The sequence below is a fragment of the Prunus dulcis genome, unplaced genomic scaffold (genome assembly GCF_902201215.1).
Source record: "Prunus dulcis unplaced genomic scaffold, ALMONDv2, whole genome shotgun sequence".
Lineage (NCBI taxonomy): Eukaryota > Viridiplantae > Streptophyta > Magnoliopsida > Rosales > Rosaceae > Prunus > Prunus dulcis.
Window position 1 is genome coordinate 4,653 of NW_023010142.1, and position 17,570 is coordinate 22,222.

Here is a 17,570-nt window from a genome sequence, read left to right on the forward strand (position 1 = left end):
GCCGGAACTCCATTTCTGCTTGGGTGGGAGGTTCCAGTTTGGGCTGGACTGGACGCGCTTGTGTCGGTCCGTACTGCTTCCTGACTTCAGATGCCAGGCTGACCTGTGAATCGATACCAAAGTTCGATTTTGGCAGAGCTTTATGTTTTCTTCACGCTTTGTGAGGCCTTTGAGTGGGCAGAACTGCAGTTCCTTTAGTTTTGAAGGGGCATAAGTGGCTGTTCTCGAGGGCTTAACGAACTAGGGATTGCACTACGAACGTTGTTCTGCTTGAGCAGGACTCTTCCTGAGTTTGCTGAGGTCTCCACGTCTGTGAAAACTCAAACTCTGCTTGTCTTGGCTTTTGCTGAACCAAATTTGTAACGAGGGATCTCGTTTTAGAAGACTTATTTTCTAAGTCTGAACTTTGGAATTCTGATCTAAAGCTGGTTTCTCTTGGAATTCAAGTGAGCTTTTGGCTGTTTTTCTTGTTGTTTTTTTTTTATTGATCAATTGAGTGTCCTTTTCTTTCTTGCCTATTTTTGTTTTTATAAGAGACCTTCCTGGAGGTGTTTTTAATTTTAATAATGGGCGGCAAAAAGATCTCCTAAAACGGAAAGTAGAAAAGATTTTATCAATCAATGGCAGATAGGCTCACAGCAGTCACCTCCTAAAGCAGTCCTTTCCCTGGTTTCCTGGGCGGCAGTTTTTTTTGTTTCAACCAACGCTACAGTCTGTGTGGGCTTTTTATGGCGGTTTGGTTTTCTTTTTGTACTTCCTGAACAATTCCCTGTTTTTCGTTATAACTGAGAGAGCGTGACCCGTGAATTCCTTGGAATATGGTGTATTTGCTTTGGAGCAAAATCTCTGAATATAGATGGGCTTTTGATTTTCTGTTGGCAGTGTTTTCAGAGTCGTCTCTTCCCATATAAAAAATTCCAGTTGAAAATGCTGACTTTTCAAAGCTGAGGTAGCCACGTGGGTATGTTTTTAATCTCTTGGGTTCGAGCCCAACAAAAATTGTGGGCTGATCTTTGAAGTCTTAATGACGGCTTCCATGCTTGGCTTTTCTTGGGCTGGGCGAGTAACTATACTATGGACCTTGTCCTTTTGAATCTTTCTTGGCGTGCCAATTTTAGGCCCAAACACTTGGCTACTAAGGTTTCGTCATATTATAAATATGACCTCATATAAGGAGATGAATATATAGAAAATTTTCATAAATAATATTCTCTCTCTTTTTTAATCGAAAAATAATATTCTCTTATACGTTTCATATTTTGACATACTCCCCCAATTACAGGCCTAAGGGCTGGAATCTAGCAGCAAACTAATGTAATCAAGGGTAGAGCCACATTTCAACACGTATTTTGACCGCATCGTAATCAAGGGTAGGGACACATTTCAACCCGATCTGAAAGTTAACTCGTAGTGAATGCAATGTTATCAGCATTTCATGCCACACAGGTGGGAAATCAGCTTTGCCACACGGGTGGGAAACTTTTAATTAATTTATGTTTTCCCATCAGGCTATTAGCTAATGAAGTTTTAAGTAACAAATTTCCAAAACCTAATATTATCTTTTGTCAGACGGCAACTTTCCAAACTATATCAATTTTGTTTAATAAAGACATGTTAACAAATGGTATTATAAAATTGCAGTCCAAAAAAGATCATAATTTTTTAATCTAAATATTATATTTATATGGAAATTAATCCATGAAAGAGAAAGAAAACCTAAGCCCAATTGAAACACGATTCACACGCGGTGATTTTTTCTGGTTTTCGTAAGCTTTCGCCGCTTTCTGGAGGCTACTGTTCGCGGCGGTTTCCAGGTCCGTTCTTTGGTTGGTTATGTTTGCTTCTTTGAGTTGCTTTTTCTTTCATGGAGGAGGGTTCACCTAGGGTCTATATGAAGTGCCATCGCTTCACTAAGAGAGTGAGAGCATCAGAGGATTTCAATCCTGTGTGGGAGTTGGAATAGAGTTCCAGTCCCATTTCGATTCTTAAGCAAGGGCAGACTGCTGATTCTCTCTGGAAATTTCAAAGAAGGGGCTCGATCTGGGTTTGGTTCTGGAAATTTCAGAGATGGGGTTCGATCCGAGTTTGGCTCTGGAAATTTCATTGGGGCACAATCTGAGTTTGGGTTTGGAAGTTTTAAAGACAAGCTTACGAGTAAGGTGAATTAGTAAAGAATGTGGGTATTGATGTGTGTTGCCTCAGTGATACTCATGAGGATCCTAATGATGATGAAGATGTGGTTATTTCTTGAGGTGAGAAGGGGCCGAGCATTCAGTTCTCTGATCGTGCTATGGATCCCCTTTCCCAGCCTTGGAAGCATGCTCTGATCATAAAATTGCTATGTCGGTCGCATGCTTACAATTATATTCATGATCGGTTACAGCAAAAGTGGAGCCTGAAGGGGGATTGGAAGTTGATTGATCTTGTTAATGATTACTTTGTGGTGAAATTTGATTTGGAGGAGGATCTGAATTTTGTGCTGACTGGTGGTCCTTGGATTATTGCAGGGCAGGACAGTATTTGGTAATGCAGAAATGGAGACCTGGTTTCTGCCCTACTACAGCTCATATCACATGTATGGCAGCTTGGATAAGGGTGGTTGCTATTCAGCTTGAATGTTTTTATGTGTGGTCTTTGAAGCATATTGGAAACTTAGTGGGGAAGCTATTGAAAACTGATTCTTTAACGACTTCTTAGAATCGAGGTAAATTTGCTCATTTATGTGTGGAGCTTGATCTAACTAAGCCTTTGGAGGCTTTTGTTCAAATTAATCAACATTGGTACAACATAGAGTATGAAGGCCTCCCGGAAATATGTTATATGTGTGGTGGATATGGTCATAAGAGGGAAGTGTGTCCTTCTAGGGTTGAGGGTTAACCTGAGAAAACTCCTGAGGTACTTATCGAAGAGGGGAGCATGGCCATGAGCACTGATTCTTGGGACGGGGTTAATAAGTTGCAGGATTGGGATTCTGGGCTAAGAGGCCCTTGGATGAATGTTTAGCCTAGAAGGAAATATAAGACTAATTTTAAAGATGGAGGGGGTAAGAATGCTGGTGGGACTTATAAGGGGTCCAGATTTGATCCCTTGAGACAAGTTGGTGGGGATTTTGGAAGAGAAGTGAATAGATTGGGGCTGGAGCCTTCTTTGTCTTCTAAGACGGTAATACTATGGAGAATGTTGTCCCCAAGGGCAGCAAGATTTGGACCAAGTCTAAGTCCCCTAAAAACACTTCTAGGCAGGTGTTGAATGATATTTCTAATAAAGTTGGGGCCAGCATGTCTTTTTTGGTTGCAAAGGATAAGAAACTTAGGAAGCCTTTTGGAACTACTTTTGACGCTTCTAATTCGACTAGTGTCGTTCAGTTCAGTGGGAAGGAAATTGGGCAGCCTGGATTGGTTAACGAGAAGAGAATGGTGTGCATATCTTTGGTCATCAACCACCAAATATAAGGGAAAAAGATGTTAATTTTGAGGCCAGTTTTGAGTTTGAGGATGATGCAGTGGCTATTGATGCCTCTACTGGTGTTGATGTGGCCCAGGGTGAAAACATGGATTTATCTTAGGGACTACTTTTGATGCTTCTAATTCGACTAGTGTTGTTCAGTTCAGTGGGAAGGAAATTGGGCAGCCTGGATTGGTTAGTGAGAAAATTGATAGCTAGGTGGGGAACCATGATGCAAGCATAGAGAATGGTGTGCATATCTTTGGTCATCAACCCCGGAATATAAGGGAAGAAGATGTTAATTCTGAGGCCAGTTTTAAGTCTTGAGGATGATGCAGTGGCTATTGATGCCTCTACTGGTGTTGATGTGGCCCAAGGTGAAAACATGGATTTATTTGAGGGAAAAGGTGTTGGTTCTGATGCTCAGATGGCAGGTCATTCCCTAACTAGTGAAGGTGGTGTGACATTCGGTATTTGATGGGTTGAGCCTTTTTGTTTTTTTATTTCTTTGGATTTTTCCTTATGAATATAGTCTGTTGGAATGTTCGAGGTGCTGCTAGCACCAAATTTAAGTTTACTATATTGGATTTAATTCGGACTCATTGTATGGATATTCTATTCGTCTATGAGTAGAGAATCAGTGGTGAGAAAGCTATTTCTGTTTTTAAGTCTTTGGGTTTTCCTTGTTTTGAGATTGTGGATGTTGTTGGGTTTTTTGGTGGTTTGTGGTTATTATGGGATAATAGCAAAGTTTAGGTGGAAATTATGGGAACGTCATATCAAACTATTTCAGCTTGTGTTTCCTGGAATGGTGGTTCTCCTTGGTTGTTTACAGCTGTTTATGCCAGTCTTTGTATTAGAAAATGAGCGAGTTTATGGGAATATCTCAAGTTTGTTGTGGAATGCCATCATTTGCCTTAGCTTTTAGCTGGTGACTTTAATGAGATGTTGTCTGTGGATGATAAATTGGGTGGAGCTATGACTTCTAGAGTGCAAGGGTTTAGCAGGCGGTTTGACGATCATGGTATGGTGGATTTGGGTTTTTCTGGTCCTAAATACTCTTGGAGGAATACAAAAGTTAGTGAAAGGATTGATAGGGCCATTTGCACGATGAATTGGAGAGGGTTATATGCTGATGCTCATGTTAGACATTTACCTAGAACTACTTCAGATCATAATCCCCTTAAAATCTCTCTGCAGTCTTGTTTTCATGCTACCCCTCATCTTCACCCTTTTAGATTTGAGGCGATGTGGTTGAAGCATGAGAAGTTTGATGATTTCATTAATAATACTTGGGTTAAGTTGGACAGCTCTGCTATGAAGAAGACCTTTCAGCTGGTTGCTCCTCTTAAACATTGGAATATTAATGTGTTTGGGCATCTCCAGTTGAGAAAGGCCAGGTTATTAGCCCAGCTAAATGGTATTCAAAAGGCCCTTTGCAAAGGGTTTAATCCTTCTCTCAGTCGGCTGGAGGTTTCCTTAATGTATGATTTTAAAGAAATTCTTGAGCAAGAAGCTCAGTTTTGGAAGCAAAATTCTAGGTTACAGTAGCTTCANGAAGGGGATCGTAATACAAATTTTTTTCATCTCACCACTGTGATTCGAAGGCGAAGAAATAAAATTGAGAGTTTGAGGAACAATGATGGTATAGTTGTTGCGACTGCTCCAGGTATTAAAGCCTTGGCTATTGAGCATTTTGTGTCTCTCTTTACTCAATCACACTTGACTCCTACTGGTTTGGATATTCCTAATCTTTTCCCTCTGATTAGTGGCGAAGATTTGGATTTTTTAACTAAGGAAGTGGATTTGGCTAAAGTTAAAGAAAGCCTCTTTGGTATTGGAGGTCTTAAAGGCCCTGGGATAGAAGGTTTTCCCCCTTGCTTATTTCAAAACCAACCAATGTGCCAATGATATTTATGCTATATTGACCGAGGCTTTTACTGAATGTTCCTTTCCTGCTAAGTTGAATCATACCCTTATCACGTTCGTACCTAAGGTTGGTAATCCCCAGACTTTGGTGCACTTTCGTCCCATTAGTCTTTGTTCAACTCTTTATAAAGTCATCTCCAAGATCATTGTGGCTAGATTGAGGTCTATTTTGCCTAGTCTAATTAGTCCTAACCAGGGTAGTTTTGTGCCTAGAAGGCATATTCCAGATAACATTCTTATTGCCCAGGAGCTTATGCATTAAGTTCAAGGTTTCTAAGGGCAAGAAAGGGTTTATGGCTTGGAAAATTGATCTCTCTAAGGCTTATGACAAATTGAATTGGCATTTTATTGAGGTGGTGTTGGCTGAATTGGGTTTGCCTGCGGATTTAAGGAGGTTGATAATGCATTGTGTGTCTACTGTCAAGTATCAGATTTTTATTAATGGGGAGCTCACTAATTCTTTTACTCCTATGAATGGTATTAGGCAAGGGTGCCCTTTATCCCCTACTTGTTTGTGCTGTGTGTTGAAAAACTTTCTCGCATCATCTTCGATTTGGTTCAAAAAGGTAGTTGGAAAGCTGTTAAATCTTCTCAATCTGGGCCTGTGGTTTCCTACCTCTTTTTTGTAGACGATCTTATTCTTTTTGCTGAAGCCTCTGTTAAACAAGCTCAAATTATGAAGGATTGTTAGGAGCTTTTTTGTCAAGCTTCAGGACAAATTGTAAACTATGATAAATGTGTTGTTTTTTGCTTCCCCAATACTCCGAAAGAGGTGGCTAAGGAGATTAGTTGTATTTGTGGCTCTCCTCAAACTAGTGACTTGAACAAAGACTAATGCTACTTCTACATACAAGGGGTACTCATGCTACTTATAAGAAGTTGTTGGATAGGGTGAACAGTCGGTTGGCTTCCTAGAAGGACAAACTTTTCTCCTATGCAGGACGCGCAACTTTAATCCAAGCTGTGACTTCCTCTATTCCTATTTATGCTATGCAAACTACTAAACTCCCTGTGAGTGTTTGTGATGAATTAGACCAATTGAATAGAAATTTTTTCTGGGGAGGCAGTGAAAAACGAACCAAAGTTCATCTATGTCAGTGGAATTTGGTTTGTCATCCTAAGTGTAAAGGAGGGTTGGGTTTTAAGAACTCCTCTGCTATGAATCAAGCCTTGCTTGCTAAAATGGGTTGGAGGACTTAGAACAAGGATGGGGGGCTTTGGGCTAGGATTTATGAGGCCAAATACCTTAAAGGTACGTCAATTTTGGACCTTTCTCTGTTTCCGTCGTATTAAAAATATGAGCTCATACAAGAATATGAATATATATAAAAATTTCATAAATAATATTCTCTTTTTTTTTAATCCAAAATAATATTCCCTTATACGTTTCATATTTTGACATACTCCCCCAATTACAGCCCTAAGGGCTCAAATCTAGCAGCAAACTGATGCAATCAAGGGTAGAGCCACATTTCAACACGTACTTTGACCGCATCGTAATCAAGGGTAGGGACACATTTCAACCCGAGCTGAAAGTTAACTCATAGTGATTTTACTCTAGTAGTGATTGTAATGTTATCAGCATTTCATGCCACAAAGGTGGGAAATCAGCTTTGCCACACAGGTGGCATTCACAATCACTACGTATGACATGATCATAGAAACTTTTTAACTAATTTATGTTTTCCCATCAGGCTATTAGCTAATGAAGTTTAAGTGACAAATTTCCAACACCTAATATTATCTTTTGTCAGACGGCAACTTTCCAAACTTATCAATTTTGTTTAATAAAGACATGTTAACAAATGGTATTGTAAAATTGCAGTCCAAAAAAGATCATAATTTTTTTAATCTAAATATTATATTTATGTGAATATTTTAATCAGCCCAAAATGGATTATTTTGCCGGCCAGTTATCTTTGTTTTTTCTTGGCATTGTGCGAGACCAACGACGTTAACAAGGGCCAAAAGTCCGCAGCAAGCTTTTACATATTATTCTAATTCAAGCACAATCTCAATTTTGTCCACGTAGTTTGGGTTTCAAGCAATTCAAGCACAATCTCAATTTCAGTCAAATTATTCTAATTTTTTTTCACATAAAAAGGCATTTCGGTCTAATCCTACAAGCCCTCTACAACCACACTCACAACCACCCAACACCACCTCCCCAAGAACCCCCACAACCACCTTCTCCCTCCCTATATCAAACTCCAGCCCTAACTCCATGCATCGTCCAAATTCCCAAAAACAAAAGCCAGCACACAACTTTTGGGTTTTTAGGCCTAATTGTTCCTTAACTTTGACTCGATTCGCATTTTGGTCATTCAATTTTCAAAATCGTTTCGGTGGTCTTTCAACTTCAATTTTGTTAGGAGAAATAGTCATACCGTCAATTTTGCTATCTTTTCCTTTAAATGTAGGGGCAAAATGGTCTTTATGTATTATTTTTAAATTCCAATCTAAATATTCATTTCACCCAAAAAATAAAAATAAAAACTAAAAACTAAAAAATCTTCTTCCTATCCTCGCCGTGGTAGCCACAACCTCTCCAACCAAACTCCACCTAAATAGACACAACCCACAACAACCACCAAGCCTTCTTCACCCTCACCATCCCACCCAGTCCCAACCCCTCTTTCTACAAGATGAAATATTCAAATTTGTTTTCATCAACAAAATCGAGGATATGATATAGAGTGAGGGGCAGAAGCCATCACAAGGACGGTGGGTATGGTTTGGGTGGAGGTGTGGGTTGTGAGACGCCATCAATTGTTGTCGGGGGTAGGCTCGATGTTAAGAGGTGGTTGTCCATGGCTTTGTTGGATTGGAGGAAGGGAGATATATCATTCCTTGATTGGTGGTGGGTTTTAATGGGCTTGGCTTGGGGAGGGAGGGAGTTATATGGATGGGGAGAGTTAAGTCGCAGTGGTGGGGGAGTGAGTGTGAGGTTTGGGTGCGCAAGGAATTGCCCATGTCCATGAGTGAAGCAATTTTCGATCTTCACCCTCAACAGTACATCATGTGCCAGGCACATGCTTAAATTTAACATAAAAAGTTAATAAAATTGACGACATGACCATTTGTCCTAACGAAACTGAAGTTATTTTGTTTCAAGACGAGGGATCAAGACATCGATATGTCGAGGGATCAAGACGGTGGAAGAGTGCCAATTTGGGCTTTATTATTGTTTCAACTTCTGAAATATTATTGTTTCAACTTCTAAAAGGATTGGGATGGGGTTTGAACTTTGATCGATGGGTTTTTCTCATTGGATGGTTAGAAAGTCAGAGGAAGAAGATGAAGGGTACATTAAAAACAAAGTTTTCTTTTCAATATTTGTTTGATTATTCAATATCAACTCGAGTTAACCTTCGTGATCTCTCTATTAAGTATGGACAGGTGGTGAAATATTAAGAAAGAAACATGAAGGCACAGGAAAATTGAACTCGGATGTTTCCAACGTAGACATTATAAGATGCAATCTCAACAATTAAAACTGTTTTAATCTAATGGTCTACAAAGTGTGTTATAATGTGTGTCAAAAATGTGTCCCCCGTTCCTGTACCTGCGTCTTCTGAAGATTGCATCACATCTGCACCTGCGTTTTCCGAAGACTATCACATCTGCAAGAATGAAGAAAAACCAAAAGAACTTTAGTTTCCGGACTTATATACAACAGATGCATTTCCTGACTTGTACACAACAGATGCAACAGCAAACAAATGTATCAAGTAATTTGTTTCTTTTCCTAATGAGAATTGCAAGACAATTGAAGTTGCTCAAGAAATGCAAGCAAAGGTGATCCAGACGTCCCTCAAACATCATATATTTTGGCCTATAACATATGTCATTGTTTCGGAATCAACAAACTAAGGGCAGAAACTTCTGAACTGTTTCTGGAAACAGAATTCTAATTGACAGTCCTTCAAAGGAATTTCAGTTCACAGCTCCTGATTTGCTCCACAATCACAGTTGCAGTTAGTTTACTGAAAGTCCTATTGATCAAGTATCTTAAACGTTACAATGTGACACTCTTTCAGTGACTTCCCAATGGGGCAGGCAGAATTGGTTTTCCTCTCTGTAGACTTCTATTTTTCAATGACTTCCCATTCTTTATTCACTCCTTTCCCCAATCTCCAAACAACTTCACATACATACATTCATTCTAGGTCTGAATTGGTTCAAGTGTGTTAAATTGAATTCGGGTGCTTTTATTGATTGATTGATTTATTATTATTATTATTTTACTTTGGGCATCTAATGATTCTCAATCACCAACATTACAAAAGGGAAGTTGCAACTTGCAATCTCTATGTTTTTTCGGCCCGATGATTTACTATCAAAGATTTGTTTATTTTTGGCAGAGATCATGCCATATCTTGTAGGGTTTCAGTCGTTGATTAGATGCTATATGATTCTAATTTATTGGCAAATAATACAAATTTTAGGATACACCCTATTGAGTTCAAGAGCATTTTCGCTCGCCACTTTAACCCAAGGTGTACCTGCACCGCCCTTCTCAACACTTGCACATTTCCATTGACATAATCATAGTTTCATAAATACAAACCAAAGAGTTAACTATGGTTATGCCAATAAACACATGTCAAGTGTTGAAAGGGGCGGTGAGGGTACACCTTGAGTTAAAGTGCTGAGCAAAAATATTTCCATCGACTTCTAACCTATTTTTAATTCTTATGCTTATAAAATGGTATGTTCTACTAATAGATGTATTCTGTTTCTCCCTTTAAAAGCATGTAGGGGTAGTTAGTTTTCCCTCAAGGGTAACATGAAGGGTCATGAATAATGCATTAGAAAACACTATGGATCATTGTTGCAACAGGTCCACATGACACCGGAGGTTCAGATAGAAGCACAAAGGAACACTAACCACCCAAGAAACGCCAATGGGGACCACCAAGGAGAGACAGAGTTTAAGAAAACTCACAACCCAATGGAGAGGCCACCAAGGAGATACGAAGTTTAAGGATAAAAGTTCATAACTTTCATTTCAATGCTCAATGGCCCAGCAGAAACAAAATGGGGAGTTTTAAAAGCAATAGATCCTTGGAACAACCCTCCAAGATAGGTGGCTTTTGGCATTCCAAGACAATGATAACTGAGAAATATGCAAATGGGTGGACTCTTTTTCTGGACTCTCGTGTAGGTTGTTCCAGACAGCATGCACTACCTTCACTTAAATGACGATAAATTCTTTTAGAAAATTCCAAATGGGGCTCCGTAAAAAACCTATAAGTTCTAGACAGACTTGGCTTCCAAATTAATCTTGTCTGCAATTAAATTTCAGCATTATAATCTCTGCTTTAACTTCGAAATTCGGACCCTGGTACAACCCCTTGAGATTGAGTGATTAATGTAAGAATTTGGAATTCCTTTGGGGCTGAAATTAGGAGCTGGTTTCCAAAAATTCCGGTGTCACCACATCTACAATACTAACCTTGGTGGTTACACTAGATTATTAGTACAGACATGTAACTGCTTTTAAACTTAAATGCACATAACCTTGACATCAATGTAAAAGACTGTCAAGTTCATTCGCAAACGTCAAGACTGTCAAGTTCATTCGCAAACGTCACATGTAATATTCCTCCAACAATTTCAGAGGAAAATCACATGCTAAGCAAGAGCTGGTGTGCAATATCGAGGCTACCAAAAAATATAAGAGGTAGAATAGTACAAGCACACAGAAAAACAGAGCAAAACTTCAAAGACCCCAAATCAAGGGCAAAAGGTTCCCTCCGTTTGGATGAGGGAAAATAACTCGAAATTTAGCTAAAAGTTGGGAATTAAAAAGGAGAAATTGACAATTTCCTTATTTGGAAACTTAAGCGCGGAATTTATTAAATGACGCGCGAAAAAAATCGTGGAAATTTGGGCATAAAATTCCCGCCGAGTTTAATTTCCACCAAAATATGCGTATTTTCACAATTTCCATAGTGTCATTCACCAAATTCCGTCATTTACAAAATTCGACATACATAAATCCAAACACTAAAATCTTCAATTGCCGGAAATTGAAATGATGGAAATCTAAATTCCGCAATTTTAGAATTTTATGTAATTTTCAATTCCTTCATCCAAACGGAGGGCCTCCTAAATGGAGTTTTACACCTAAATAGCATCATCAATCAGTAACAACACGAGCTTTTCAAAACCCAGCTTTCTTTCTCTTTTTTTTTTTTTTTCCCCCCCACCTTCAACAACTGAAATGGACAAATTCCTGACTCAAGTACAATATATTGCAAAGCTTCACTAAATAAGTCAGATAAAAATGACTCTGATTTTTATTTAAATACTATAGATACTTTGAGGTTTAAGAGAGAGAAAGAGATAGCAATACCTTTTTGCATGTTGTTATGCTGCAGAAATTGCTTTGTACCCTTCCTTTTCTAGTACCTCTGCTAAGGAGATGTTGCCTGTCTTCACAATTTTCCCATCCTCCTATGAAATCAATCATTTAAACAATTAAATCCAAACTGAAAGTGAATCTAGACAGCAGATGTTTATTTATTATTCTGTATAATTTCTTGGCAGTCAACCATATTGAGTACCTTTTCTACGCCTTCTGAAACATTAAACTTTTCATTTAACAAAAGAAACAGATTTTGTTTTTCCAGTTCTAGTAAAGTAAGAACATGTAGCTCCAAAGTTACACTCATTTTATATATTTCCTACGCTATAAGCATGTGGGGCTTTTATAATAAAACTCTCTAATTCTGCCCTGTTTACTCATTGATAAAAATAAAAATGGGAGGCAACTCACTGGGAGGCATGAACCAAGCCCTATTTGTCCCAAAAGAAAGCAACTAAAAAATTCCCCGGCATATTATGTGTTCTTCTTTCCTAGGGGAAATAATAATGGCGTCCATTACTGTATCAGGGGCATCTGATGGCATTCTATCAATTGACCTATAGCGCATTTGCTTACAAGGGGCCATAACCATTCAGATAGCAACGCAAAAATCTAAACCATGTATTTAAGTAGTCCTAGATGATTCACAATGTCATACTTTAAGGGATTCCTTTTTACTTGTTCTATTTTAAGGAATTCCTTTTTACTTGTTCCTTTTGTTTTCTAATTTCATGCAACAAAAAACACGAACTAAGACCCAAAACCTTTCTCATCCATTTATGTTTTTATTTCTTCCAATGACTTACCATAATATGGATGCATGTTGGCTTTATAAATTCTAGAAGTCGTAGATAATGAGTAATCATCAATACAGAATTTCGTGGAGTCAGTAACCCATTCACTGCCTTCGCTACATCTCGAAATGCATCAACATCCAACCCAGAATCAATTTCATCCAATATAGCCAATTCTGCCCCCAAAACCTGCATTACGACGATGCATATGAATACGGTAAAGACATGCAATGAAGAAAGTACAGCTTAAAGAAATGTGAAGGGATGACAACCTATTAAAAGCTTACTACTATATTTTCCAAGAAATACAAATATCGTAAGGCATTTTCTTAAGAACAAAGTTTCGCTTTATCAAAATCACGTAATCAAGAAGATTAACTATGAATGATAGCCATACCGCCAGTTGTAAAATCTCATTGCGCTTCTTTTCACCTCCACTAAAGCCTTCATTAACATTTCTATTGAGGAAGTCGGTCTTCATGTTCACAAGATCAAGTTTGGGAAAGATATAAGCATAGAACTGCAATGAGGATAAACAAAGACATGAGTGAACATAAACAAGATCAAGTTTGGGAAAGAAATAAGCATTAGAACTGCAATGACATAAATAAAAATATGAATGAAGCACTAAACCACCAGAGTCAGCTGGTTTGAAAACAGTGAATGTTTTAGCTACCTCAATTGGTCCAAGCTCAGGCAGTCCTAATTTTTTTCTGCGGGCATTGTAAGCCATGTTGAGAAAATCAATGTTGGTGACACCAGGGATCTCAACTGGAGACTGGAAACTCATAAAAAGCCCAGAAAGTGACCGGTCTTCTGCTGCCATTTCCAGCAAGTTTTCCCCTTTAAACACCACACTGCCTCCTGTAACTTCGTATTCCGGATGCCCAGCCAGAACCTGAACTAAGGAATGAATGAATGAATGTACGGATGCACATTTTCATTTTCTCAATTTTATCTTTTATATGAATTAATTGATTAATTGTTCCGAATTAATTCCAAACAAGACAAAGACAAGGCAGGGCTAATAGGTACCTTGGCAAAAGTGCTCTTCCCTGAACCATTCTTTCCCATTATGGCATGAACCTCTCCTTGGTAGATGGTGAGGTTAACGCCCTTGAGAATCTCCTGTTTCGATTCGGCAATCACCGCCGTTAAATCCTTGACTTGGAGTAGCAGCTTCTTCTCTCCTTCCTCAACTTGACTGTTATTGCCTGAACCTGAAGTTTCCACGGCGGAGGAGAGGCTGACCGTCACCTTCCCCGGCGTCAGAGACCGGAGCTGGTGGTGGTTTGAGCACCAACGGAGAGGGCGGAGGACTGCAGAACTTGTAAATACTGGAGAATTGGAGGGCAAATTATACCTAATAAGACAAGAAGAAGAAGATTGTGGTGGTGGCGAGGGAAGAGTGCAAGAAGGGTGATTAAATGGCAACAGAGCCATAGAGTTGCTTATCACCGCAAGTGCAAACCCTAATTCTAATTCTCTCTCTGAAAGTGGAAGCCTGGAAATTATGAAGATTGGACTTTGGAGGGAGTGACGATAACTATAAAATAAAATAAAATAAAATATTTATAAATAAATAAATAAGACAATAACTAAAAGGGCAAATTGCTGAAATATTCCTCAACTCGACCCCATTCAACTGAACCCACTAAACTAAAAAATCAGTAAATCTAGCAAACCTATCCAAATAGTCAATTTGGCCCTTATCCTTAAGTTTTTCAAATTTCAATCAATTTTCCATTTACAATAAGAGATATTTAGTGATATACCCATTTCTAGCACTAATATTATAAATAAACCCTACACAATTGAATTCCTATAAACAAACCCAAAAAAAATCCAAAAAATGATAGCTAGCCTTATTAAATTTAATATTGATTATTAAATTACTTTGATGCCCTACTGAGTGCTTTGGGTATTTTTATGAGATTTTGGGGTTGGGCTTGTTTTAAGAAATTGATGGCAGTTTTGTAATTTATAAGAAGTTAAAAGCTTTTTTGTTATGTTGTAAATGGGCTTTGGGTGTGTTTCTAAAGTCCATTTTATATAGGGTATTTTTATAATTTGGGCCCCCATATTGGGTATAATAGTGAATCTCCCTTATAATAAAGGTTAATTTGTAATTTTGACTAAAATAAAAGTCAAATACATAAAAGTAAATAAATAAATAAAAATTTTAAAGTTAAAATAATAAAAACCCAGCCCACAGCCCCACCCTTTCTCCTCCACCCATCTATCCTTGGGAGTGACAACAGCTTTATTGCAAATGAGCAATTTTCAGTTATACGCAGAGAAATTTCAGTGATATGAGTAACAGCATACACTTCTCTACTTTCAGTAATTGTAACAGCAACATATTTGGAGAGTTTCAAACGGCGTCTTCTCTAAGCCGTCGGCTTTTGATTTCTTGCACTTCAAAATACCTGATCGGAGATGAATTGGAGATGGTATTGACATCTCCATCTCCAAATTCGGCTCGATAAGTAATGTATTTATTTTTGGTCACAAAATATATTGTATAATATAACAAATAAAAAGTTACCTTAAACAAAGTGATGAAATTGACAAAAACTTTCATTCATGGCAGCTAGTTTAGGCATAAATGGTTTATCCATTTCTGAGTGAGAGGATTTAAGCCCAGCAAATATATAAACAAAGTCCTTTAACTTTCACATGGATAAACCCTTGGTTTTTAAAAGCACTTAGAAAATTTTACTGAAGAAACACTTACAACATGCTAGAGGTGATTTTGATTACGTTTTTAATTACTAAATATATAATATAATCTAATATAATATAACAATTAAAGTTACCCTAAACTTTGTAAAATGGAGAAACGTTGGACATATTTTTTTAGGCTTAATATCACAAAACGTCCATAAGATTTATGAAACTATCAGATTGCATTTTTATTATTATTATTATTTTATTTTTTTTGTCATTCGTGGTCCTCAAGGTTAGTATGTGTAATCACAAATGGTCCCTAACGTTAGGTTCTGTCAAAAACTCCGTTAGTTTGCTGATGCGGCATATATATATCACAAAATATCCCTTAGGTTCACGCACCTATCACAAATTTCCTTGCGAAATTTTTAGATTTTTAGATTTAAAATTCATAAATTTTTTGTTTTTTGTTTTATAAATTATTTTAAAATATATATTGTATTTTAAATACACATGACACTATATTATTGGAGATGTGGGCTCCACATATATGCCACATCAACAAACTAATGGAGTTTTTTAAAAATAATTTAAAATTCTTAAAATGAAAAAATGAAAAAATCATTAATAGAAGGATTTTAACCTTGAGGACCATTTATGAACCCTAAACCCTTGGTTTTTTCATGTTTAAATTTTATGAATTTTAATTGGTCTTTAAAACTCCATTAGTTTGTTGATGTGACATATATGTTGAGTCCATATATCCAATAATATATTGTCACCTGTATTTAAAATACAATATATATTTTAAAATAATTTAAAATTCATAAAAATTTTATGAAATTTAAATCAAAAAAATCAAAAAAATTTCGCATAGACCATTTGTGATAGGTGCGTGAACCTCAGGGAAGTTTTGTGATATATATATATATATATATGTCACATTAGCAAACTAATGGAGTTTTTTATGTAACCTAACGGGAAGGACCATTTGTGAGCACACATACTAACCTTGAAGACCACGAATGACAAAAAAAAATATTAAGGATGCAATCTGATAGTTTGGTAAATCTTATGGACATTTTGTGATATTAAGCTTTTTATTATTATATGATTTTATTAGTTTTGTTAAATTAAATTGAGATGATTTTGAGTAGTTGAGTGAAAATGTATAGTTCAATTGAATGTAATCGAATTCAATTTAATTTCCATCATTGCCTTACTTTAATTTACTTTTCACATTTTCCATTAAGTTTAATTGCATTTCCTTTCCATCCCCTTTACTTTCTCATTCATTCTTCATTTCCACATACTACTCATTAGGGATAGCAGAAATCCCCGTCGGGTTAGGTCCCCGACCATAACGATGAGATTTCGGGGGAAAAATAGGGCCGAGTATGGAGATCCCTGATTTTTAAAAATACTCGATCGAAGACAGGGCAGGGATGGTATTGTCTTCCCCATCCCCAAACCCGGCCTGATAGGTAACGTATTTGTTTTGAATTAATAAATACATAACAATTAAAAGTTACCTTAACTTTTGTAAGATAGGATTCTTCGAAGTTTTAATTATTAGTATATGATTTTACCACAGGAACCTTCGCCTTAGGCTTCTTCAGACCTGAAATTTCTACCAAATACTTCCGTGTGGTACAACACAATCCCAAATACACCAATAGTCTTGGTTGCTAACAGAGAATCCCCACTTGATTCTTTGAGTGTTTTCATGCTCAGTGATGATGAACATCTAGTGTGTTAGATGGGATGACTGCCACAACAATTATGCATCAGTATCTGCTTCTGCAATGAATGCCACAACAATTAAAAGTTATCCTAAGCTTTGTAGAATGGTGAAACTTTGTCAAACTAAATTGAGATGATTTTAAATAGTTGAGTGAAATTTTATAGTTCAATTGAATGAAATTCAATTGAATGATAGTTTAAGGTGAAATTTAAGTGTTATAACATGAATAATATTTTTAAAAAAATTAGGGATTCGGATTGGGTTTGGGATACCAAACCTCGAAGGGGATTCCCCAAAAATTCAAACCAGGGATAGGGCGGGGACAAGGGCGGGTATGGGGAGTGGGGACAGGGATGGTATTGCTATACACCGCCCCTAATTGGCTCGTTGCCATCCCTACTACACATCACTTGGTTGCTCACATAAAGCATTGACCCGAGGTAGTGAAAGAACTTAGGCCGTGAGGAGGTTCCTTGCTTGGTCTAACAATCATTTGATTAAATTCATATCTTAGACGCATCATCTACTCGCATTCCATTCAAGCCAAATTTAGTGGCTTGGTAGTGGCACGCTTGCACACTCAATTAAAAAAAGACCATAAAAATCCTTCAATCGG

General features: G+C 37.4%; 1 protein-coding gene and 1 long non-coding RNA gene across 2 annotated transcripts; one reads left to right on the plus strand and one right to left on the minus strand.

Annotated features, from left to right (window-relative positions):
* Nucleotides 1–6,213: 6,213 nt before the first annotated feature.
* On the plus strand, nt 6,214–7,049 carry LOC117613011. The gene is made up of 2 exons (XR_004583645.1): nt 6,214–6,625; nt 6,792–7,049. It is a non-coding gene; the product is annotated as an uncharacterized LOC117613011 (long non-coding RNA).
* A 1,738-nt stretch (nt 7,050–8,787) lies between these two features.
* LOC117613012 (ABC transporter I family member 6, chloroplastic) lies at nt 8,788–14,161 on the minus strand. Its single transcript, XM_034341657.1, has 6 exons — nt 13,576–14,161; nt 13,217–13,438; nt 12,938–13,060; nt 12,553–12,729; nt 11,735–11,835; nt 8,788–8,996 (listed from the first exon to the last, which is right to left on the minus strand). Exons 1-5 carry the CDS (start codon nt 13,981–13,983, stop codon nt 11,749–11,751), a joined length of 1,017 nt encoding a protein of 338 aa, XP_034197548.1. The 5' UTR covers nt 13,984–14,161; the 3' UTR covers nt 8,788–8,996; nt 11,735–11,748.
* Between the last annotated feature and the right edge of the window lie 3,409 nt (nt 14,162–17,570).